Genomic DNA, 26493 nt, shown 5'->3' with positions numbered 1-26493 from the left:
ATTTTCCATCTGCTGAATCACTCCCCCAAATGACTGCAATGAACAGAGCTGGGCTAATCAGAAGCCAGGAGTGAACCTCTTCCAGGTCTCCCACATGGGTTCAGGGTCCCAAGCACCTGGGCCATCTTTCATCGCTTTCGCAGGTGCATTAGAAGGAAGCTGGATCAGAAGTAGAGCAGTCAGGACTCAAACCATCACCCATAAGGGATGCTGTTACTGCAAGTGGCGGCTTTATCTACTACACCATGGCACTGGCCCCTTTCCAAGTATTTTTTGAGACTTCTGGCTATATGGAAAAGGAATAACAGTTGAATAAACACTTTGATTTTTCTAAATATCTGGGCACTAAACACCTGATTGCTTGGAGCAAGGGCTGTGGCTTCCTTAGTAGGTTAAGTCTCTGCCTGCAGTGCTGGCATACCACATAGGCACTGGTTCGAGTCCTGGCTCCCTGCTAACGGCCTCGGAGAGCAGCGGAGGATGGCTTGGGCCCTTGCACCCACATGAGAAACCTGGAAAGAAGCTCCTGGCTCTAGGTTTCAGATCATCCCAGCTATGGCTGTTGCAGCCACTGGGGGAGTGAACCAGCAGATGGAAGACCTTTATGTCTCTCCTCCTCTCTATCTGTAACTCTGCCTCTCAAATAAATAAACAAATCTTAAAAAATTATTTCTTAATATTTTTAACTTTTAGTATTTCTACGTAATCTGAATGCATGTTCCATTCGTAATTGTACCAAAATGCAATAGCCATTCTCAGAAACAATGAATCCATATAGCAGAGCAGAGTCCTGGGTCAGAGACCAGGGTTTGAATCCTTGCTCTTCCGCCCTCTAAGCTGTGTGGCCTTAAGAAAACAGTAACAGAGAGAGAAGAGAAAGAGGGAGGGAAGTATCATTTTATTCTTAGAATTGTATCAATGACCTACACTGAAGCCTTTTCTTTATAGATTACATTAACACCCGAATTGTGCTGGAGTAACCACCGTGCACTTGCTGTAACCTTGATAATCTAACATATTAAGTTCCTTAAAACAATGAATAAAATAGTAAAATAAGTCACTTACAGCCTTTCCACTTCAGTTTCCATAGCGCCTTCTATGGAGTCAGCCTTGAGTAAAGGGTAACTGGTGATATTTTTGTCAACAATAATAACAAACTTGTTTGAAACTGGCTCTACAAAACCCATGGAAAAGAACTTTTCCAGAACGTACCAAAACAATGTGCTCAAGGTCCTATTTCGGTCTACATACTTGTGTTTCTCTTGTACCTAACAGCACATTAGAGGGAAGCAGTGAAATCCAAATGAGATTCCATATTAGAAGCTCTGGGATGACTCTATAATCATAATAGCAATTACCTGAATTCACTAAGAGTCTGGTTATCACACACCAGGGCCTCAGCTACTTTACAAGACCTGTGCCCTTTAATCCTGAATTATCAGCATTTTACAACTAAGTAAAGTAAGACTCCGGGGAGCTGATGATGCCATCTTTCATCACACAGTGAGCAGGTGGCAAGATCTACATGAAAGCCAGGTGTGTCTGGCTCATCCCTCTCTAAGCCACTTGACTCATCGTTCCACCACAACATTTTCTCCCTGGGGATATACAATTTAATAGTAATCTCCACCAGAAACATTCAGCAAGAATCTGAAAAGTCTGAAAATTCAAAGTTTAAAAAACTGCATGTACTCTACATACTGGCCACACATGAGGCTCAAGATGCCAAGAACACAGTATTTCAGCGTAAGAGCATCAAATCCAGAAAAGTGACTGATAAACTACCTCTCTCTCTCCCTCTCCCTCTCCCTCTCTCTCTCTCTGTCTCTCTCTCTCTCTCACACACACAAACACATACATACATACACATACATACATACACAAATTCATTAATCAAAGCAGAATTGTCCTATTTTTGAAAAACATTAATTTATATTTTCGAGGTGTGCCAAACAGAAATGGATAGCCTAGTTCAAGGTTGACTTCTCCAGCTACTTACTTACAGAGTGAATCAAATAAATAAAGGGTACTTCAAAAGGTTCATGAAAAAAAATTATGAAAAAGTACATCTAAGTTCAAAACAAATTTTGCACTAAAATAAACACCTTTTAATTACTTTTTTATGAACTCTTTGAAGTAACCTTGTAGTCTTGGCATAAAACTCTAGTACTCCTAAGTGGATTTTTTAAATAAAAAGAAAATTGCTGTTGGTGTTAAAAACAAACACAGGGAAATGATTCAATTAGTTATTGGCAGTCAAAGCAAAAACTGGCGCAAGTAAAACTGCAACATTAATTGGTCCTAACTAAGCACCAACTTGGTCAGCAACAAAGCTTAAACGCTCTATTGTGAGAGGTATCCAGCTCTCTCAAGGGCAAGAGTGACTGGTGCCGCTCGAACTGGCCTCAATATCACGGCCCTCACGGGGAATTTATGGTCTTATAATTCTCAGCGCAATCTGGAGTTTCCATTTACTCCAGGAACTCAGCAACTAGTTTGAGTCATATTGTACGCAGTGGGCTAAAACTGCCAAGTATGCCCATAGATGAACTTCGATAATTTCTCCTCACTGGCTCCCATGTAAGCAGCAAACACAATTCCACCATCTTGTCTAAATTCGGAATGACTCATTTATTTTACTTCTTGTCATGGCTCAGTGAAACTCAAGCACACTAGTGATCCTCCTTGCAAAGTGAGAGATTCAACTGTGGAAGAAATAGCTTAGTGGACATAAGTGGGGAGGAAAATGAACGAGCAACACACAGGGGCATGTTCAGGCTCCTCTACACGTGCAGCCCAAACAAAATAAAGTCAGTGCTTCCCCAATAACGTTTTGCCACTCACTGGGTTGCAAGGACAAACAGGAACCAGAAAGACAGACAGGCTTGAAGGAAGCCGAGCCCTTTTTTCTGTTCATTGCCAGGTCTCTTTTTATGAGCTGTGTGAATATCATGTGATAAAAGTGATCTGGAAAGTTCAATGCTTTAGACCTCACTAGGGTACACGTGTAGATTTCTTTTGCATATTGCTCTGACATCAGGGCATACCTATAAATCTAAAGATTTGTTTACTAAGGGCTGTGTCAGGGATACTCACCCACTCATATGAGAATACCCAGAAACCATTTAGCCTATGCCAAGTAAGTCACATTTCTCATACCTCAACTTCATGTTGCTAAGCAACCCAGATTCCTGGGTTCTTGGTTAAGTAGCGCTGAACCAAAGACTTCTCTTTGCACTTCAGTGAACTTATGTGCATCCAACACCATCCTAACTCTGAGGTGGTGGGAGAGGGAGGGGTGGAACAGGCCGGAAAAGAAATGGTGACACGCAAGTCAGGGGAAGACAGAGAGAGGCCTCACAGAGGCTGCCGGCCCCCAGAAAGATGGGAGCCCAACTTTGCTGGGCAAATCCCAGCTTGCAGAGAGTGTACAAGAACAGACGTAAAGCAAGGAAAGCGTGCCCTGCAGATTAAACCTATCTATTTTGCAAATGCAATCACGCAGCACCAAGTTACTATTAGAGGCAAGCAGGCATTCCATAAATGACGTCGCGATAAGTTTCCTACTCCTCTAACGTTTTGTCTGAGCTGATAAAAAGCAGAACTAACAGGCTGTGTGTGTGCATTCCCTGAAGGTACCAGGTGCAGTACCGCCCTCTTCCCACAATGGTACGAAGCAGTGCACCCCCCAGACCCTGTGGACAATCACTCAGCTGTAGCAGAGAAAGTGACTGAGGGGGAAGATGGGTCAAAGCACCACCGGCCACAGGGCACCGCCTTTGCACCCTGGCCACGCGCGCCTCATCACACTTTCCTGGACCACTCTGGAGAACAAACAGGCGGGGGCCACCCACAGCCCGTCTCCTACCTGCGCCCACCACCAGGGCGGTGGGCTCGCAGGTGCGGATGCAGTGCAGGAGGCAGTGCGCGCGGATGTTGGAGTTGAGGAAGGCCACCACGCAGCCCAGTTTGGCCAGGCCGAACCACACGTGCACGAAGTCGGGCTCGTTGGTCATCAGCAGCGCCACCGTGTCGCCGGGCTTGAGCGAGGCCTGGCTCAGGAAGACGCGGGCCACCCGGTTACTCCTCCGGTCCACGTCGCGGTAGGTGTGCACGTCTCCCTCGTAGATGATGAAGGGTTTGTGGGGCTGCCTGGCGGCCTGGCTCAGGAACTTGTCCAGCACAGTGACCAGCTCCCCTCTCCGCTTGTACACCTCCATCCGAACGCCATAGCGCACCACCTTCAGCAGGAACCAGAAATCGTCCCAGAAGTAAGGGAAGAGGAGCTTCTGCACCACGTGCAGGCCGAGCAGCCCGGCCCCCAGGCCCGCTAGCCACGACACGAGCATGGGGACCACGAGGCCAGGGCTTCCGCGGCTCCCGGCGCAGCCCTGGGCAGAGACAGCTGCACGCTGCCCGCACCTGCACCTGGCGGATCCCGCCAAGTCTGCTCCGAGAAGCTGGCCCGAGGCGTGCTGTGGATGCGACTTGGGACCCGGGCGGCTGGAGGGCTGACAGCGCCGGCTTCCTACGAACCCGGACGGCCTCGCCTCGCTCCCTCTTCGATGGTGGCTGGCGGCTCGGCGCGCACTCCTGCACCAGGGCTCCTTCCCCCCCGCCCGGAGCAGCTCTTTGAGCTCTTAGACTTGGAAGCTGAGCTGCAGCCGGCAGAGGCTGGGGTGACTGAGAAAGGTAGAAGCGTCCTGTCTCCACCCGCCCCGAACCACGCAGGGTCGCGGGGCCACGCCTCGGGGCCCACGGGCTCCAGGCTGCGCGGCGCCGCCCCCTCCACGCCCCGGCCCCGGCGGCCGCTTCCAGGCCGGCCCTGCGCGCGCCGCGGCTCCCCCTCCCAATGTCCTTGGGGTTGCACTGCCTGAGTCTGCTCCGGACGTGGCGGGGGAGTAGCCCGCCTCCTCCGGGCTCCGGGCTCCCTGCCAGCCCAGCCTCGACTGCCGGGACAGCCCGGGCCCTCGGCCGGCTCCTCCCCGGGCGCGTCCGGCGCGGCCAGGCTCTCGCGCCGGCGAGCCGGAGGTCTCCAGGGCAGGGCAGGGGGTCCCACAGGGCTGGCCTGGCGGCCTCGGGGTTGCCCCCGAGGTCATTCACTGAATCAGCTGGAAAGAAGGGAACAGGACCGGGACAGAAAATTGCCCGCGGCGGGGGAGGCGGTGAAAAGTCCGCACTTATGAATCGGACACATTCGGGAGTGAGAGCTTGTGAGACAGGAGAGAATACTTGAAGTCTTTTCACAGAATGTCGTGAAATTAGCTGCTGCTTAGTTTTTTTACACACGTATCTTTGAAAACCTCTATGGATAGGTAGGTATTGACATTTGCATTGGAACTTTTTACAGTATTTTCCAAAAGCATTGATTTGCGATTATCAGCATTTACATCTCTCCGTCCCTATAAGTCCAGTCCCTCCTCCCCATCAGTTGGGTTCCTGAAATAACTGAGGACACCTAAAACTCAGATTCCACCGGGGGGCTTGGAGCTGAGAGTAAACCGGCAGATGGAAATAACGATAATAGTTTGTGCAGAGATAAGGTTTTACTAACGATGAGACACCGCAGAGTATTTCCTTTTACATTTTTTTCTAGTGGACACCACCATCCCACACTCTGCTCTGCAGCCTGTATCAAGGGCTAACTGCAGCGCTGCAGTGACTGAACATGGCCTCCAATCACCAGGCTTTCTCCCTTGTGTCTTATGTTCTGCAGCTGGGTTCTAGCTAACCTAGGATTTCCTAATACAAGAAGCAAAAGCAGATAATTCCAAAGACATACCACTTTGTTCATCTGAAAATGAGTACTTTGAAGTCATACATGGCAAAAATCCCCCAAAATAACGTAGGCTTGTAAAACCCTTTCATGTAGAGAAAGCACATGCTTTAGAATTTAATCAGAAGCTCAAGTCTTCTCAATTCAGAAGCACATTTTTAGTTTAAAAACAATTGGTATTCATACTAGTAGTAATGCTAGTATCAAATAGTTTACAATTTGAAAAGTTAGCCTGTAATTTGAAAAGCATCTTTGAAAATTGTGTAACTTTCTCTGCCAGCTCTAGTGTGGTTCAGTCACTTCCTAGAAAACATTACAGGCAGGGAATTGAATATGGAGCAGCCGGTCTGGAATTCTGGTTTCCAACACCAGCAGAACCCATCCACGCACAGTGGGAAAACCACGGGTAAGGAAAAAGAGCCTTGCCATCTTTCTTTTTCCCTGAATTAAAAACATTAAGCACATAGTACAATAATTACCATCTCCTGTTACCAGTGTTTCATAAAGAGAAGGCTTTATTCCAAACTAAGAAGGGAATACAGCACTGTTATCATAAAGAACAGTCTCAGAATCAATCAATTTAACTCCATAAAACACACATGATGCTACACTGATTTTTTTTTATTATGGACCTTCTAATACCATCCCAATACATGGAATTAAATTTTTAGGAACCGCTAATATAAATGGCACTAGAATAGATTTGGAATCATAAATGCAAGAATGATTTATTAGGAAGAATTACAAACATATGCTGGCAAATGTTATACTACCCCAAACTAATTTTTTGCTTGAAATTTTGCCATGGCAGAGGGAATCAATGAAAATCTTGGGGCAGTTCATGGTACTTTGTGGATTCCTACATCAGCCCATGTTTCTCTTCCCATTTGGTCCAGAAATTTCACCTTCGTTTTCAAATCCTGCCAAAGAAAGCTAAGTAGAATGGCTACACTTTTTAGTTCCTATAGTTAATAATTAACTGGGAAGGCAGTAAGAATTAACTGTAAGTGAGTAAGTCGATAATTTAACCTCTATAAAGAGAAAAACACATGCAAATAGTCTACACATTTGTGTTAGCATTACTGTTGGTCAGGGACAATAAAATCTTTCTCAGGTTCCCCTTAGAAAATACAGAAATGTTGTTTTTATGTTATTTAAAAATGAACACATGAGGATCAAACACAAATCTCTGCAAAAAGACAAAAATCTTCTTCCGATCTCTGTATGCTCACCCATTTCTGAGTTTGCCTCCCCTCTACCCTACTCCCAGTGCACCCTCAGCTCTGTTGTTCAGTGAGTGGATCAGAGTGAGAGTGAACAATACCATCATAAGGTGCACAAGGAGTCACCAAACGTCCACAGGAGTTTGTCACTGTCACCTAAGAGTCCGGGGTTTGTGCTGCGACATCACTGGTTTCCAACAGTCCCCTAATGGGACTGAACAGCAATCACCATGCGGATTATGGGAAGCTCGGGTGAGCAGTTTCAGAAAGAACACAAATACTGTTGATACCAAAACATCATGCCATGCCGGGTGTTGGCATGGGCCAGGATGCTCCAAGTGCCCAGAGTGACTCTGTGGCTTGGGAAGGGAACTGGGTGCCTCTCAAAGAGAGGCGAATACTTAACGCAGGGCCTGTCTACTTCCAATTCCACCACGCAACAGTGTTCTGTGCAGTTCTCAGCCACTGCTCTAGGGGCTGACACTAACTTGGGTTTTGATGGGAAACTTACTCTTCCCATAATATAATGCTTATTTGTATTAGTGAATAATCATTGCCCTAAACATTATTCCACACAGGGACTCATGAAACAAACTCAACATTAAAGAGGAGGAGTGCTGTGAGGAAGTTGGGGGCTATTAATATTACCACATGTCTTACACACATCAAACACGTCTCATAACATGACATTTTTTATAGCACCAAATAAATGATCCCATAATGACAGGCTCTGGAATAATTACCAAACAAATTAAATATTTAAGCATCATTTTTACCACTCATTGCAAACTAGAAATTTATGTCAACCAGGATCCTGCCAAGAGGTTATTCTACACATGCATTTTATTCATGGTTTTTGGAAACAGCTTTCTTTTATCCAGATACTTTGGGTTATGACAATTTGTCTCTCCTCAATGTTGGAGACAGTTAGTGCTTGTAACAGGTATTTAAGAAAAGTTTGAGCACCAACTCAGAGACCTGAGGTCAGCTTCATTTCTATTTAATAATCCACCTGCATGGAGACAGATCATTTGGAAATTAGTGAGATAAATCAAAGGAATTCTTTGGCAAATTTATAGAGAATGAGACATGCTTCAAATATTACAGTGAATTGTCCTATGGGTTCCCCACTCTCACATGTCCAATAGGTCTCTGATTTAGTCTTGAAGGTCTAGGAGTGGAGCATGAGACCTGTGACTAGAGTATAAATTCTAATACAAAACATTGTGCAAATTTACAATGCTTCAAGTTTAACAGTTGGGCTTCCAGAGACTTAATTATGATTAGTTTTTCCCTGTAGGTAGGTGGTCTAGAGCTAGTAAGCAGGCATTGCTGGGCTGGTACAGCTTTGCCAACTTCAACTTGTGGCTTCAATTCTTGGATTCTGCACCTGTTTCTGTCCTCTTCCAGTCATCAGCAAGGGAAAAGGGTACCAAGGAAATCACCCTAAGTGGCATTTCTTTGCTGGATTTTATTCTTTAGCTTCTTAGTAAATGAAAAATTTGCAGTGTAAGAAGTGTCTTCAAAAATTTCATGGCAATGTGGATTATGAAAAAACTATGCATGGATTTCAAAAACATTGCAGCAAAATAAACCTTATTTTCCACATTTTGAAGTGCCTTTGCACATAATGGCAGAAATAATGAAATATTGTTCCACCACCATTATGTATATTCTCACCACCTAGATTTAATGATTAACAGTAAATTTTAAAAAAATTTTGTGATAGCATATTTTTAATTTACATTATGGTCAAAGGCTTAATGCTCCATTTAATAAACAGTTTAACAAGTAAAAAGACTAGTTCAACAGGAATATAGGTAGGGATATAAACAAAAAATCAAATGAAAAGATGTCAATTTCAGGCCTATAAAATTTAAAATAATCACAGGTCATAAAAACAACAATAGTAGGATGTCATTCTTGACAATTTGCTTGACAAAGGCACAAAACTTAATTTGACAATTATATAAACAAACAGCACACCTGATGGTATTTCTCCTCTAAAGCTCTGAGTACATCTTTGAACAAAGGCTATTTCCATAACCAGTCATATTTCCATGATCACACCTGATAAATTTAATAATTCTTAAGTATCATCTAATACTTAGTCCACATTTATTTCCTTAAATGTATTTCAGACATTGGTTGACTGGACCAGAATCGACGGAAGCTCTAAACTCTGAGTTCTTCCTTAACCTACAACGCTCCCCTCTCACAACCACTTTGTCTTTTTCCTAGATTTCCTTGTTAAAAGAGAAGCAGCTGCTGGCTGTGTACCATTCCCCACCTTCTGCATTGGCCAGGCTGCTCCTTTCTGTTCTCTCAACATCTTCCTTTGTCCAACGTATTTCACAGATGGTAATTAGACCTCAAGACTTGGGAAATGATGGTAACCATAAAATTTGTGAAAAATGGAATTAAAATGTAAGTTTATGTTGGTGGAAAAAACTGGAAAGCCACGCAGAGTGTTTTCCATAATACGTGTTTTCCATGAATGTTTCCCCCTCATTATTTCACAGCTAATGCAATATCCTTTATTTTTTGCATTATATGTGGAGAAACAGGTTCTGGTTGTGGTGAATCAGAGAACACATCACTACTGGTGATGCTAAATTGACTCTGGGTTTCTGGTGGTAATATCTGGTTATGTTTTTTCCCTTTGCAATGTGCTACATCATAAGTACAGAAAATAGCACTTTGCTCCTCTGTGATTGCAGTTTTCTATCAATGCTTCATGCAGTTATTTTTAGGGACACATACCTTAACTTTTTTTCATTTAATATATCTATGCACCTATCATTAGACAGAGATCCTCTTCATTTTTCTTCAGTGCCTGTATATATTTGGTTGTATGTCTACATCATAATAAAGCTAACTCACTTCTTGATGGTAAACATTTAAGATTGATTCTAGTCTTTTTCATTACAAACAGTACTACAATTGAAGAGTATGTGCACATGTTAAATATTTTTGGGAAAGCATCCCAGAAATGGGGCTGTTGAGCCAAAGAGTAAATTTAATCTATAATTTTTATGGATTTTGTTCATTTCTCCTAAATATTGGTTATACCCTTGACATTCTCATCATCAATGCCTGAACATATTGGGGAAGTACAGAAGAAGTCTCTGATAAGACTGTTCATCAGTGGAAAATCTAGGGACGACATAAAATGCTCCCATAACTACATGCAGGCGTACCTTGTTCCACTGCCCCTCATCTTTTTTTTTTTTTTTTTTTTTATTTTTTTTATTTTTTGACAGGCAGAGTGGACAGTGAGAGAGAGAGACAGAGAGAGAAAGGTCTTCCTTTGCCGTTGGATCACCCTCCAATGGCCGCCGCTGCAGCCGGCGCACCGCGCTGATCCGATGGCAGGAGCCAGGAGCCAGGTGCTTTTCCTGGTCTCCCATGGGGTGCAGGGCCCAAGCACCTGGGCCATCCTCCACTGCACTCCCTGGCCATAGCAGAGAGCTGGCCTGGAAGAGGGGCAACCGGGACAGAATCCGGCGCCCCAACCGGGACTAGAACCCGGTGTGCCGGCGCCGCAAGGTGGAGGATTAGCCTATTGAGCCACGGCGCCGGCCCAAATACCACTGCCCCTCATCTTACTGCACATTCTACATGCTGCGCTGTTTACAAATGGAACGTCTGTGGCAATTTTGCATCAGGCAAATTTGTGGATGTCACAACAACAAGTGTTCACTTAGCGTGTCTGTCATATTTTGGTAATTCTTGCAGTGTTTCAAGCTTTTCCACTACTACCACATCTTGCTTGGTGCTCTGTGGTCAGTGATCTCTGATGTTTCTATTGGTGCTGGTTTAGGGTGCCATGAACCATGCTCATTAAGGTGGCACAGTTGATAAATGTGTGTGTGTTTGAGTGCTCCAGCAACTGGCTGCTCGCTCGCTCGCTCGCTCACTCTCTCTCTCTCAGCCTTCCTTTTCACATCAGACACGGTAATTACACATCAGTAATAGTGACGTTAGAATCATCAATAACCCCACAAGAGCCTGTAAGTGTTCAAGTCAAAATAAGAGTCCCATGTCTCTGACTCTACTCAGATGCTAGAAATGATTAAACTTAGTGAGGAAGGCAGGTTAGCAACCAAGATAAACACAATGTAGGCCTCTTGAGCCAAATGGCCAAGTTTTGAATGCATAGGAAAAGTTCTTGAAGGAAATCTTGAAGTACCGCTCCCACAAACACGTGGGTAATAAAAAATTGAAACAGCCTTCTTGCTGATATGGAGAGAGTTTTAGTGCTCTGATAAAGCCAAAGCATTCCCTTTAGACAAAGTCTAATTCAGAACCAGTCTCTAACTCTTTCTATTCAGCGAAGGCTAAGAGAGAAAAGTGTGAAGCTGGCAGAGGTTGGTTCATGAGGTATATGGAAAGAGACTGTCTCTGTAACACAGAAGTACAAGATGAATGAAGCAGCAGGTGTTGATACAGAAGCTGCAGCAAGTTATCCGGGTGATGGAGCTAAGAAAATTGATGAAGGCAGCTACGTTCAACAGAAGATTTTCAGTGTAAAGGAAACAGCCTTCTATTGGAAGAAGGTGCCATCTGGGACTTTCATAGCAAGAGAGGAGAAGTCACCTACATGGCTTCAGGGCTGCAGAGTGTCAGCTGGACTCTCTGGGTAGGGGCTAACGCAGCTGGTGATGTTATGTTGAAGCCAATGCTAAATTACCATTCTGGAAATCTTAGGGCCTTAAAGAATTACATGAAATCAATTCTGCCTGCTCTGTATCAGTGGGACAACATAATCCCGGACGACAGCACATCTGTTCTACAACATGATTTATCGAGTATTTCAAGCCCGCTGTTGAGAACTACCACTCAGAACAAATGAATCCTTTCAAAATGTTATTTCTTTTTTTTTTAATTTTTTTTTTTTTATTTTTTGACAGGCAGAGTGGACAGTGAGAGAGAGAGACAGAAAGAAAGGTCTTCCTTTTGCTGTTGGTTCACCCTCCAATGGCCGGCGCAGCCAGCGCGCTGCAGCCGGCGCACCGCGCTGATCCAAAACCAGGAGCCAGGTGCTTCTCCCTGGTCTCCCATGGGGTGCAGGGCCCAAGGACTTGGGCCATCCTCCACTGCACTCCCTGGCCACAGCAGAGAGCTGGCCTGGAAGAGGGGCAACCGGGACAGAATCCGGCACCCCGACTGGGACTAGAACCCGGTGTGCCGGCGCCACAAGGCGGAGGATTAGCCTAGTGAGCCGCGGCGCCGGCCTCAAAATGTTATTTCTCATACACAACAAACCTAGTCAGCTAAGAGGTCTGATTGGAGATGGTCAGTGAGATTAATATTATTTTCACACCTGATAACACAACATCCATTCAGCAGCCCATAGAGCAAGGATTAATTTTAAATCTTATTAGTTAAGAAATACATTCCATAAGCCTGCAGCTGCACACATGATTCCTCTGATGGATAAAGGGAAATCAAACCGAAAAACTTGTAGAAAGAACTCCCCACTCTAGCTGCTATTAAGAACTTTCATGTTCACGAGAGGAGGTTAAAATATAACATTAACAGACGTTTGGAAGAAGTGGGCCCCTGTCACCCATATGGGAGGCCTGGTTGGAATTCCAGGCTCCTGGTTTCAGACTGGCTCAGCCCTGGCTTCTGTTGGCATTTGAGGAGTGAATCAGCAAATGGAAGATCTCTCTCCCTCTCCCTCAGTCATACTGCCTTTCAAGTAAATGAAAATAAACTTTTTTTAAAGAAAGGAATGACTCCAATTTTGAAAGAAGTTTTACTGAAGATTAACTATCAAATAGCATCACATGCTACGGAGAACTCTTTTGTAAAAGGAAGCCTCAGTCAATGCAGTAAATTTCATTGTCTTATTTTTTAAAATTCTCACACCTCTCATTATTCATTAATCACCACTCTGCTCAGTGAGCAGCTGCCAATATTGGGGCAAGACCCTCCACCAGCAAGAAGATTAAAACTTGGTGAATGCTCAGATGATTGTTGGCAATTTTTAGCAATAAACTAAAGCTTCACTTTTTTTGACATAGTGATATCACATAATTCACAGTCTACAATCTAGCATAAACATAACCTTTCTATGCATTGGGAGACCAAAAAGCTCACGTGACTTGCTTTATTGTGATATATGCTTTCTTGAGGTATCTGGAAAACGAGCACACAATAACTCTGGATTTGCCTGTCCAAACTGCTTCACAGTGTCTTTTGTAAATGTTTTGGTTCTATATTCTAACACCATTGTTAAAATGTTTCATACCTATAGAATATAAATTTTGATTTATGTAAATTGAGACTTTATAATTAAAAACCATATCAGCTTTGCTTTTTGCTACACCAAATTTCCTGTGTATATTATGTAGCACATTAGAAAAACGCGTTCAAGACAAAAACCAAACAAACAGATCTTGCAGAGATGAAAAGTGGGCCATGACCATGGCCTCAGAACCCTGCCCATGTACCTCAGAGGGATACTGTTGTCTAGACCATGATGGAACGTGTGTCCTGACGCGGTACAGGAGGCACAGAACACACTTCAGCTCATTGAATCAGTGATGTTTCTGAACTCAAATACAACATGAAATGAAAATCTGAAGGTTGCAAATGAGGAATGTCTGATGTTCACCAACAGGAAAGATTTGCCAACTCAGAGAGAGATTCCAAAACGACTACGGGTCTATTTCAGTGTGGAAATGTCATGAATAGAACTACACATTTCACAATGCATCTTTTTACCAGTGAAAACTACATCTGGAAACAGATGCAGAAAGCCCAATATTCCTTCAGTTATGGGTCTCCAAGAAACAGAGCCAACACCAGAGCCTATAGCCCTGTTCCCAATGACGGCCCCGGACAAGCACTGGCATCCTCCTCTAAATCAGATCATGAGACACGTGCCTTCCAGCAACACCGTGCAGAAAGAACCTGAGGTTACAAGACTCACCTGGGAAGCAAAGAAGCACAGGTAGACCTTGCTGCTGTCATCTGCTCAAAGCTTAGGCACAGACAACCTAATGAAACTCAGGACTATCTTTGGCAAGGCCCTAGAGGGAAAGTTAATGGTCCTGTCTCACCTGGTAGGTTTCTGTTCAGCACTCTACCTATGCCCTAGCATCATATGGCAATATTAGGCATACAGAACTGGTGCTTTAAGATCCTCTGGTTATGCCCAACTGAAATAATGGCCCAGCCTGTATAGAACATACACATCCAGACAAGATGGACAAGAGTTTCCTGTGCCTGCTCCTGATACCCAAACACCCTGGGTTCTGCTCTCAGTGGATGTGCATATTGATCTTCATGTGCAAAATAGCCAAGGTTGCCCGTTCCACAACCCTTCCCCTGAGTCATCCTCAGCAGTGCACACTCAGACATTCCTGTTCTTGGGCTTCCAAGATCACATGAAATAAGAGTAAAGAATCTTGGGGTGGGGTGGAGGGTGGGAGAGTGCAGCGTAGTGGCATAGTGTGTTAAACCACAGCCATATGGGTGCTGGTTCAAGTCTCAGCTATTCCACTTCTGATCCAGCTCCCTGCTAATGTGCCTGGGAAAGCGGTGAAAGATTCTTGGGCGCCTGCACCCACATAGGAGACTCAGAAGAAACTCCTGGATCCTGGTATAGGCCTGGTCCAGACCTGACCTTTGCAGCCATTTGGGACATGAACCAGAGGATGGAATCTTGTGCTCTCGCTCTCTATGTCTCTGTCTCTCCCTCTCTCTGTCTCTTCTCCTAATTCTATCTTTCAAATAAATAAAATAAATCTTTTAAAAAATAATCTTGGGGTCAGTTTGTGGTATGGGGGTAAAGCTGCCGCCCATGGTGCTGGTATCCCATGTGAGCACATATTCTCATATTCTGACTGCTCCACTTCCAATGCAGCTCCCTGCTAATGAGCCTGAGAAAGGGAAACTGGGTGTCTCAGCCCTGCCACCCACATGGGAGACCCAGATGAAGATCCTGGTGCCTGGCCTGGCCCTGCAGACTACCTGGGGAGTGAACCAGTAGATGGAAGATCTCTTTCCCATCCCGCTCCCTACACCCTCATAATTCTGAATTTCAAAATGAATAAATAAATCTTATAAAAAAAGAGTGAAGAATCTCAATTCATATTCTCTTGGTGTACCTTTAAAAAAAATCAGTTATTTATATAGTTAAGCACAATTTCCACTTCCAAACCTACAGTAAATACAGAAAACAACATAAGCTGAGGTGAATATTCCAGAGCTCATACCCCAGCCGGTATTCACTTCTTGGGGACAAAATTGTGACGCTCTAATTCTCTCCAGGCTGTTACTAGTATACACGTCCAGCACACTAACTTTCCACTCACTTTACTGTCACTGTGGCTATGCCAGCAGTATGCCAGGGTCTGGGGTACATGCAAGGCAAGGACTCAAAGCAGGGAAATCAGAGATACAAAGCCACAGCCAAGAGTTACATACGCTTCTAATGCATCTGTATTACAGAGCCTAGGCAGGCATAATCTACGTTCTCTAATCTCCTTAATCATTCCAACTGGACCGTCCACCAAATGGAAGTGAGTTCTTTGACTAATGCTCAGAGGTCAAGCTAAAATACGAGCAAAACATCTGCCTGAAACTTCTTTTTCCTTCTCCCAGGATCATCAGCCCACAAATTCACACCTAGTTGCACCTCTGTATTTGTAAACCTCAGCACTCACAGCAAAAGACCAGGATATGTGGCCTGATGTTCTCATACAACCAGCAAGACCAGTTGCAGTATGAGGTAGAATGGGGGGGGGGGGGGAGTGGGGTTCCCTCAAGTCTAAAATAGCTCCCGGATTCTATTTCATCACCAGGATACATACCAGTGGTCCTATCCTATCCCTCTTCCCATCAGAAGATTAATGGGCACAGTTGCTTGACCCTTTAAGTACCCTCACCCTACATGTGAAAGCAATGTCACCACAAACACCTGTTCTTGGGCTGGGCCATGAGACTTGCCATTGCCCCAACACCTATAGGTTGCCGTATCCCAGTCTTTTAATGTCTGCAACTTATCATTCCACTCACTCTCATGCCCGATTGACCCTTAAATTCACCAACCTGCCAAAAATCAGTGTGATGAATGATAAAATCATCAACAATTAATGCCCTGAAAAATAATTTGCAGAACCATTAAAAATTTCTTTAGTGTCTTAATTGTACTTTAGTATCTTCCTCTAATTGCCACCAAAGACTCCAGAGGCACTCAAATATTAAAATCAGTGTAGGACCATTAACCAGGCAGCACTGCCAGGAAAGGCGGGGAAGGCACAGAGCCAACTACAAGGGCAAGATCCTGTGAACGGAGTTTAACAGGCTGTTTACTGTGGGGATACAAAGCAGGAGGGACAGGGACAAGTGGACAGAGTGCACCAGGAAAAGATGCTGGAGGCAGGGACCTTATTTAGCAAAGCAGAAACTTTCCAACTATCCCAGCATCTTTCTTCCCAGGCCACACTGCTTGGTGGACTGTGTTAGGAGAAGGATGAAGTAAAAGTGCAGTTTACTGAGCTTCATTATACAGCCGCAGTGAGCGAGGGATTGACAAATCTGCATGAGTTTTTCTTTCCTGAAAGCCTCTTATTTATTGTAAAATGCATTTGAGAGGTGGTGAACTCAACAGGTTTGGAAGGCGGGTGTATTTCAAATGGGTTGAAATACACAAGTTACTCCTTTATATTTTATTCCTGTGATTTCTTTTAAAAAGTGCCTTTAAAAAATAAGAATGAGATGAGTCTACTCACTCTGCCAATTGCTTCAGCAACTGCTTTTCTGCTTTTCGCAGAGGTGGAACATTCTTGATGTTGCTCTCAGGGATTGTGAGTCATCTGAGCAGAACTGCACTGTAGATTTTGCACATTCAGAGGACTCAAAGTGGACTCACGGACACTTAACTCCTGGTGGAGCTGGGCATGCACAGTAGGATGTGGGTTCTTTCACTCTCATGACCAGGTGAGCCACTTGGATTTACCTAAACATACATTCAGAGGGGCTTCAAAAAGTTCATGGGATGTGGAACTAAAAGATAAGATCATTTGGGTACAAAAAAATTGAAATCCATGCAAAGGTTTTTCACAATACTCATTTTCTAAGAAGTTTTAAGAGTCTTCGCATGCACAGATTTCAAAATAGTTAGCATCAGAGTAAACTTATGCTTTAGTTCCATTTTCCATGAACTTTTTGAGGTACTCCCATGTATACATGTTCAGGTATGTATATTTTTAATATCTCATAAGAAACATTAATGACATGTAGTAATCTTTGGGCTACTGAGTTTTCATTTCTTGTTCTTTCCAAAACAACTTTATTGAGAGGTACTGTGTATATAATATGAAACAACACATAATAACTTAATAAGCTTATTTTTTATTTTTTTGACAGGCAGAGTGGACAGTGAGAGAGAGAGACAGAAAGGTCTTCCTTTTTCCATTGGTTGACCCCCCCCAGTGGCCGCTGTGGCCGATGCACTGCGCTGATCCGAAGGCAGGAGCCAGGTGCTTCTCCTGGTCTCCAATGCGGGTGCAGGGCCCAAGGACCTGGGCCATCCTCCACTGCACTCCCGGGCCACAGCAGAAAGCTGGCCTGGAAGAGGGGCAACTGGGACAGAATCCGGCACCCCGACCGGGACTAGAACCCGGTGTGCTGGCGTCGCAGGAGGAGGATGAGCTTAGTGAGCCGCGGCGCCAGCCAACTTAGTAAGTTTTGACATACATATTTTACCTGTGAAATTATCACCCCAATCCAGATGACAAATGTCTCAAGCACACCCGGAGTTTCCTCGTTTTGTAATCTCCTTTCCTGCCATTCCTGCCACATCTGCCACATCTGCCCCCTGTCATCCTGAAAATCCCGACACCTCCAGCTGCTACAGAGATCAGCTGGCATTTTCTAAAATTTCATATGAATGGCTCATCCACTCTGCACTGCTTTTTGTGTTGTTTTAACCTGGCCATTTTTGCTCAGCATAATTATATGTCAATGCGTCTATGCTGTTGCATGTAGAACTGATTTATTTTAATGAATAATATTTTGTTGAATGGTTATGCCAAGATTTGTTAATCTGTTCTCCATCCAAAGGACATTTAGACTGATTCAGGTTTTGCCTATTACAAAGAAAGTTGCTATGACTATAATTTCACAAATCTTCACCTTGGCACGTTTTCAATTCTCTTGAAATCAGTTGTCCAAAGGAGCAGAATGGCTAGGACATAGGGGAAGGAAATCTTTACCTTTTGAAGAAACTACTGACATGTTTCCCAAAGGGGTCGAATGCTTTTCGTGCCCACCAGCACTGAATGAGAGTTCTAATTGCTCCACAGTTTCACCAGTATTTGGTCTTTCAATTTTTTTTTTCAGTGTAGACATTCTAATTAGGAGGAATATTCACAGAGTTCATGGAAAATGAATTTTTTGAAAACTCTATGCATGGGTTTCAAAATTTTCAAACCCAAACAAACTTACCTTTTAATTCAACTTTTCCACATTTTGATGGAATCTGTGCAGTGATATGCCGTTGTGGTTTTAATTTTCATTTCCCTTACAAGTAATGATGTGGAGCAACTTTTCAGGAGCTTGCTTGCATCATATATCCTCCTTGGCGAATGTCTGCTTAATTCATCTGCCTGTCATTGTACTGGCTTCTTGTTGTTGTTTTCCTATTGTGTTTCAATAAATATTTCCATATATTTTAGAGAAAAGTCCTTTATCCATATGTGATTTGCAAATATTTTCTCGTACTCTATGGCTTTTCTGTATGTTATTCTCTTTCTTTTTTTAAAAAAAGATTTTATTTACTTATTTAATAGGCAGAGTTATAGACAATGAGAGAGAGACAGAGAGAAAGGTCTTCCTTCTGTTGGTTCACTCCCTAAGTGGCCGCAATGGCCAGAGCTGCGCCGATCCAAAGCCAGGAGCCAGGTGCTTCTTCCCAGTCTCCCATGCAGGTGGAAGGGCCCAAGCACTTGGGCCATCCTCCACTCCTCCACTACTTTCCCAGACCACAGCAGAGAGCTGGACTGGAAGAAGAGCAACCGGGACTAGAACCAGTGCCCACATGGGATGCTGGCGCCACAGGCGGAGGATTAACCTAATGTGCCACGGCACCGGCCCCAGTATGTTATTCTCTTAAAAAATGTCTTAAAAGAACAGAAGTCCTTTATCTTAATAAATTTTTAGTTTTTTCTTTTATGGTTCATGCCTGTTGTATCCTATGTAAGAGACTATGCCTAACCTAAAATCACAGTTTTTCTCCTTTGTTTCTTCTAGAGCACTAAAATTTTGGGTTTTACATTTATAGGCAAAATTTATTTTGAGTTATTTTTATACGGCATGAGTTACAAATATTAAAAAATCAACTGTCCATACATATGGCTCCATTTTTGTGCTCTCTAATCTGTTTCATTGATGTAGGTGCGTGCCTGTGTACCAAGGCTTAAATGTCTGTATTACTCTAACTTTATATAATCAGTGTTTAAATATGATATGATTAGTCCTCCTATTTTAATTTTCTTTCTCAAGATTCTATTGACTTTTTCTTGAATCTCCTTTGCATTTTAGTTTGAATTTTAGAATCATTTTGTCATTTTCTACAGAAAAGAGTCTGGGATAATTTTTATTCAGAATGCATGGGATCTCTTGATTAATTTGAAAGAATTGACATCTCTCCCAATAATCATCTTTTCCTTGAACAACACAGTATCTGTCTCTTCTTCTTGTTCAACCTTCTTTAACTTTTGTACTTTTAAACATATAGGAATTCTGCCTAGATTTTATCAGATTTATACATAAGTATTTCATAGTCTTGATAATACTATAAATAGTATTTTAACACTCAATACCTGCCTTTTCATTATTGGTATAAAGACATAAAATTGATTTTTGTGTGTTGCTCTTGCACCCTGGAACTGTTTCTTAACTCACATTAATGATAGCAAATTTTGGGGGGTCACATTCTATATGAATTTTTCTTATCAATGATTAAGCTATTGGTGAATCAAGACACGTTTACTTCTTGGTTTTAAATGTGGGTACCTTTATTGATTCTTTGATTTTGCCTTAATGTTTTAGCAAGAACCTTTATTACAGTGTTAGACAGACGTGGGGACACTGGACTTCCTGGTCTTATTCCTGATATTGGAGGACAGCATTTGATTCTTCACCAATAAGTGTACTGTTATCTGAAGATTTTTTGATAGATACCCTTAACCAAGTTGGGGAAATTCTCCATATCTAGTTTGGTGAGAGATGCTGAATTTTTGTCAAACAGCTCTTGCCCGTGTATTGAGGTGCTCATATGACATTCCTTTTACTCTAAAAATGTTGTGAATAAAATTTATTAATTTCCAAATGTAAAAACCAGTCATTCATTTATTCCTGGAATAAACCTCGTTTGATCATGATATATTAGCCTTCATACCTACAATCCTTATAGAGTAAAAGGGACTGTGCAGAAGTGATTAAGTAAAGGATCTTGATGCGGCCGGCACCGTGGCTCACTTGGGTGATCCTCCACCTGCGGCGCTGGTATCCAAATGGGTGCCAGCTTCTAGTCCCAGCTGCTCCTCTTCCAGTCCAGCTCTCTGCTGTAGCCCGGGAAGGCAGTGGAGGATGGCCCAGGTGCTTGGGCGCCTGCACCCACGTGGGAGACCGGGCGGAAGCACCTGGCTCCTGGCTTCGGATCGGCATAGCTTTGGCCATGGCGGCCATTTGGGGGGGTGAACCAACAGAAGGAAGACCTTTCTGTCTCTCTCCCTCACTGTCTGTCAAATAAAAAAAAAAATAAGTAAAGGATCTTGAGATAGGGAGAGGACCCTGGAGTTTTCAGGTGGGCCCACTATAATCAACCACACTGAAGGTCACAGGAGAGAGGAGAGGCAGTCAGAGAGATTTAAAATGTTTGACTGCTTGTTTGGAAGACAGAGAGTGCCCATGAATAAATTCAAATGGAAACAGTTAGGGAAGGCATTCTCCCCTTGAGGCTCTAGAAAGAATTCAGTCCTGTCTACTCCTCACTTTTAGCATGGGGAGCTCCATCTCCACCTCGCACCTCCACAACTATAAAACAAGAAATTTGTTCTCTTTTAAACTCTAATTTTCTAGTAATGTATTATAGAGACAACAGCAGACTAATATACTCATCAGACTTTTTAATATTTCTAGATTCTGTATTAATGTCACTTCTGGTGGGTGTTATTAATATCTTTTTCTGATTAGCCTATCTAGAGATTTATCAATTTTACTGATATTAAGAACCAATTTTTAGTATCATGATTAAACTTTGCTGTTGTCTGTTTCATTGAATTGTTGTCCCAGGCTTATTTCCTTTCACTCTGCTTATTTTGGGGTGTACTTTAATCTTTATTTTCCAGTTTCTTAAAGTGGAACTTGAACCTCTTGATTGTCTGCTAAGTACTGCTTTACTTACATCTTCCAAATTTTGATATGTCATGTTCTTAATTTCATTCAGTGCAAGTACTTCATGGTCTCTTTTGAGTCTTGACTCATGGGCTATTTATAAAAATGTTGTTTGTTTCTAAATCCTGGCAAATTTTCCAGATATCTTTCAAGTTAATTCTACTGTGGTCAGAGAAGACTCTTCATATGATTTGAATCATTTGAAATTTATTGAATCTTGGTTTGTGGCCCAGAAAATGGTCTATGAATGTCCCAAGGGCACCCAAAACAGTATATCTTCTTCCATCAGTAGTAGTTTTCCATAAATGTCAATTAGCTCAATTTGATTGATAGTGTCACTCAAATTTTCTATAGTATAGCTAATTTTATTATAATTGTTCTATTTATTGAGAGTTGGGTGTGGAAATTTTTAACTATATTTGTGTACTTATATATCCTTGCAATCCATTGTTGCTTTATGTATGTTAAATGTATTTTATTATATACAAACATTGAGATTGTTATGTCCTCTTACTGAATTTATACTTTTAGCATTATTAAATGACTGTGATAATATTCTTTCCCATTAAATATACTTTATCTGATTAGAATATAAACAGTAATAATACTTATGTGCATATTTTACTTGATATTATCAGTCTTTTATTATACTTAATATTTTACTGTCCTTTATTAACTCTATCACATGGATTTATTTTTTCCTCTCAAAATGTAGCATACTTTTTTCTTTGCATAGCTGTACCTAGTAATTTTTTATTAGACTCTAGATATGGTCAATTTAGCCAGGGTTAACTGTATTTGCATTCCCCTAAGTATTGAACTATCTTCTGGGATGCAGTTAAGAAGCATGGATATGGTTTGACCAATTTGAGACTTGATTTTAAGCTTTATTGGTCAGAACAAGAGGGACAGTTTGTTTATAAGTAAGTTTTACCTAATATTGAGCTACAACTTTTCTGATTATTCCACTCAGTGCCTTGGAAACGAGGATCTTTCCTTCTCCGGGCGGTTAGAGTAAGACACATTCCTGGTCCTGTGTGAGCTTCAGTATTTTTCACTGCTAATGCTTTTGGTTGGCTCTTCTCCTAGCCTTGGACTCTTTACTCACATGCAGGCACTGATGTGACACAGCTGAAATTTTACTTTTCACAGATTTAATTTCCTCCGGATAGGGCTTACTCTCTGATCCTGTGCCTGGCAACCTCTAGCTGTATTGTGCTCCCTGGATTCCAACGTCCTCCTCAGCTCAGCAGGAAGAACGGCCAGATTCCCAGCAGCTCTCCTTCCCTGCGCTGTGTCTCGGTAAGCAGAGAAGACTGCAAGACTTGCCCCATTGACGCGTATCTCCCAGGTATCCAATCATCTTGAAAACTACTTTATCAAATATATTGTTATTTTTTAAGTGATTTAAGGCATGGGATTTAGTCCAAACTGTTGATGTATCTCAACCAAAGCAGCTGTTGTTGTACTAATGATGTCCTTATCACTATGAATCAGATAGAATCTTATCTTTCCTTCTAAAACACCATTTTTATCGGTTTCAAACAATACCCACAGCTCTGTGCTCAATAGACAAATCCCAGGACAAACAACAAATGTGTAGCTGACTAATTAATTCATGATCTATAGAGAGAACAGCACTTGTACTATAATTCTAAAATACGATGGTACTCCTTTCTTCCAGAATAAATGGTATAATTAGGAACACAATTCTCAACTAACAGATCTAGTAAAATAAAAATGCCAAGAAACTATACAGTGAAAGTGTTACTATTGAGTACTACTGAGTGCAATATGATAAGATGATTTTCATAACTACCTACACTTGGTTGCAATCCTTTTGAAATAAACTTACTTGGCAAATTATTTTTTGATTGTCACTTTTCTGAAATGTCATGTTATGAACCTTTTTACATTCACATGTTATGTTTGAAGAGTATCAACATGATAGTGTAGCATCTACGGTACGTCCATTGTTCAGCGGAGACACAGACGCATTAGAAACCACAATTCAGTGGATTTCTATGTTCTTTTCCAATAAATGGGAAAAGCCCCTACATGACAAGGCTGTAAAGATCTAAGGAGTACATGTATAACCATGTGCTTTGTAAAATCTGAAACGTACAGTGAAGGAGCAGAAATGTTATTAATGAACCTAAGTGCCTACTAGATTTTACACCACTTACACTAATATTTAGTGCTTATGTCTCTCTTGAATCAATGAGTGCTTTAAGCTTATCATTATTTATTTCTCCTTCCTTTATAGATCCAAATATAGTAATAAGCAACATTACTTAGCATGCTATCGAAAAATGTGTTTTTGTACATTAACTTCTACCTAAATGATTGTTATTTATAAATATGTTTTCATGATAAATTAATTTAACATTATTATTTTGTAAGTTCTAATCATAAATCTATGAGTACCAGCAACTTTAGCTACCACAGGCATACTGTGTTTTTCACTGAGATACAACTTTCCATAAACAGGAAGCTTTGCTCTTCTTAGGAAGACAGTGTGTACAAGGCGGGTGACTTCTAAGAGCATTCATGAGACCTTGCCATCATCGGTAGACTGTTTTGTTTACCAAGGGGAGAAATTTCCAAACAAGGCTTTCACCTATTGGAGAAAGGAGCTCACACATCTCAGGCTGTGGATACTGGAAGAACCAGGTTGGCAATGTCTCCCTGCACCAGGTAGCTCTCTAGGACATAGCTGCTCTGTTGCCAAACAACATGGCAGATTCACCCACATACGGTTTACACTGGCCAAGCTGCACCACGTAGCAACACTGCTGATCCCTATGTTCAACCCAGTTCCTGTTCACACGGTCCTTACTGAAGCAGAGCCAGGGTGTTGGAATCAGGTGACGGAAAGTGTTGTTTTATTCTTGGTGATGATGCTGGATTTCAGTTCCATGGAAATAGACTAAACACACCACTCTCTTATTTTCCTATTGTGTATCATATATGTACAGATGGCAAGAAATAATACAGCCCCTCTCTCAGGAAAGAGGGTGGACTTGGGGCGACCAGTATGCTAATTTATGTAATAAGCCCATGAACAAAGAGCACTGCAAAGCAAAAAGAAGGCATTCTTGAGTACCATGGGACTAGGATTTTTAAAGGAAGTGATATTCGAAATGATTTTGTATTTACTCAGAACTAAAAATATAAGAACTACTCTCAGGACCCTATGAAAAATGGAATTAGAGGGGCCAGCACTGAAGTATAGTGGGTAAAGCCATAGCCTGCGGTGCCAGCATCCCATATGGGTGCCGGTTTGAGTCCCAGCTGCTCCACTTCTGATCCAGCTCTCTACTATGGCCTGGGAAAGCAGTAGAGGATGGCCCAAGTGCTTGGACCCATGCACCCACATGGGAAACCCAGAAGAAGTTCCTGGCTCCTGGCTTCTACCTCTCTCCCTCTCTGCAACTCTGTCTTTCAAAATAAATAAAATAAATTTTTAAAAAACCAAGAAATTTAATTAAAAAGTGATGTGGAACCAAAAGCCTCTGAGACGCCTTCTCTTCCTGGTGTCCTTTTCTAAGCCCCAGATGGCCGCCACCAGGTCCACGCAGTTCTTCCCAGTGACCGGCAGAACGAGTGGGAAGAGGCAGTGGTTGTGGAACCATGCTCTCCTCTCAAGACAGAAGCCATCATGGAGATCCGACAGTGCCCACAGCCCCGAGCTGGAGCTGCCAGTGTTTTCACTGCTATTTTTAGGCATCCCGTGACTCAGTAAGGCAGCATGCGTGATGTTTCTATACGAAACATATTGAAGTTCTAAACAACTGATTCATCATAATTTGGCAACTTCCCCTAAACATTCTGAGTAGAGCAGGGGTTGGGGAAAAGCCACATGGGCAACAGAGGAAGTATCTTTCAGTACTGACCTCTGAAGGGGCAGTAGAAGCTGTGTATAAATGGCTTTGTCACTTTTTTTCATGTTGCGTAAGTTCTTTTTTAAAAGCCTGTAAAACTTAAGCTTACCTTTCTACAAACTTCAGTATCAGACATTTTTATTTCATCATATTTTGCCATTACTCATTTTTAGGTCTCCCTAAAACTGGGTCTGATTAATTTGCAGACACCGGGAGTCCATCTGTTTTTTCCTTCTGAGGGGGCAGATACTCCTTGGTAGTATCTCACGGAGCTTCTGTGTAATATGTCCGAGCACTGCTTCTTCACATGGGAGGAGGCTGAAATTGCAGAATTTATCCTCTGAGTAAGCACTGTTCTATAGCTAGACTGGCGTGGTCTGGTGTGGCTCAGAGCACACGAAACTACAAGGAAATAGCCACTCGAAACAGAGACACTTTTCCGTACACAGCACTAAATTGTGAATTTCATGAAGGTAAGACATGTGATTTACTGAATTCTGTGTTTTCATGTTAAATAGAGAGCACAATACACAAACGATGCTCAGCCAGCAATTCTTGAATGGGCAGTCACATTCCTCACATTTACTGAGTCTGTTCCTGTGAGCTCTTAGCCTCTGCTAACAGTCTTCACGGAGTTGAGTTTGACTGTTGTCTACATTTTGCAAATGAAGAACTGAGAAAGGTGAAATAGCTGCTCACCCAGCTCATGAGAGCCCAGCCAGATTCGATCTTACATAGCCTGACCCGAGAACCCACCTATTGGATCACTGATCTCAACCACCCCATTGTTGCTGAAGAAGAGAGAACCACAAGGAACGTTACCAGAGACTACAGAAATTACCTAAATGGGAATAAAGAAAAACCCATGAAGTCCCCCACTGGAGTACTGCTGACTTTGCTAGAGTGATCCCCGCGTGCCTCCCTCCAGTACAACTGCCCACAACCGTGCAGGAGAATGGGTTTGAACTGTGCAGACCAGGATATTCCCAAACAAAAGACATTTATGCATTCTAGAAGCGCATTTCATTCTCATGCAAACTAACTCCTGAGATAGGAAACCCATTCCATGCTTTCATCAAAATCCATCTCCTGTCTTTCTGATCTGCCACAGAGGAGCAAGGTTTGCACCTTCAAGTCACCTCCTGCCCTGGGCTGACCTGTGCAACTCCAGTCACTGTATCTGCCTAGGTCT

At 42.6% G+C, this 26493-nt stretch overlaps 1 protein-coding gene across 2 annotated transcripts in view; it reads right to left on the bottom strand.

Moving 5' to 3' along the window:
• SLC27A6 (solute carrier family 27 member 6) overlaps window positions 1–4830 on the bottom strand; it is an 83636-nt gene extending 78806 nt beyond the window's left edge. The window contains exon 1 of one of the 2 annotated variants that reach the window (XM_017341026.3): window positions 3869–4830. In XM_017341026.3, coding sequence (XP_017196515.3) covers window positions 3869–4349 — 481 coding nt within the window. In that variant the 5' untranslated portion in view covers window positions 4350–4830. The remainder of the gene's footprint in view (window positions 1–3868) is intronic. The other variant, XM_002710184.5, reaches the window with a different exon arrangement.
• Window positions 4831–26493: the final 21663 nt, after the last annotated feature.

The sequence above is a fragment of the Oryctolagus cuniculus genome, chromosome 6 (genome assembly GCF_964237555.1).
Source record: "Oryctolagus cuniculus chromosome 6, mOryCun1.1, whole genome shotgun sequence".
NCBI lineage: Eukaryota > Metazoa > Chordata > Mammalia > Lagomorpha > Leporidae > Oryctolagus > Oryctolagus cuniculus.
The sequence above is the reverse complement of the archived record's forward strand: the minus strand, read 5'-3'. Positions and strand labels throughout refer to the sequence as shown.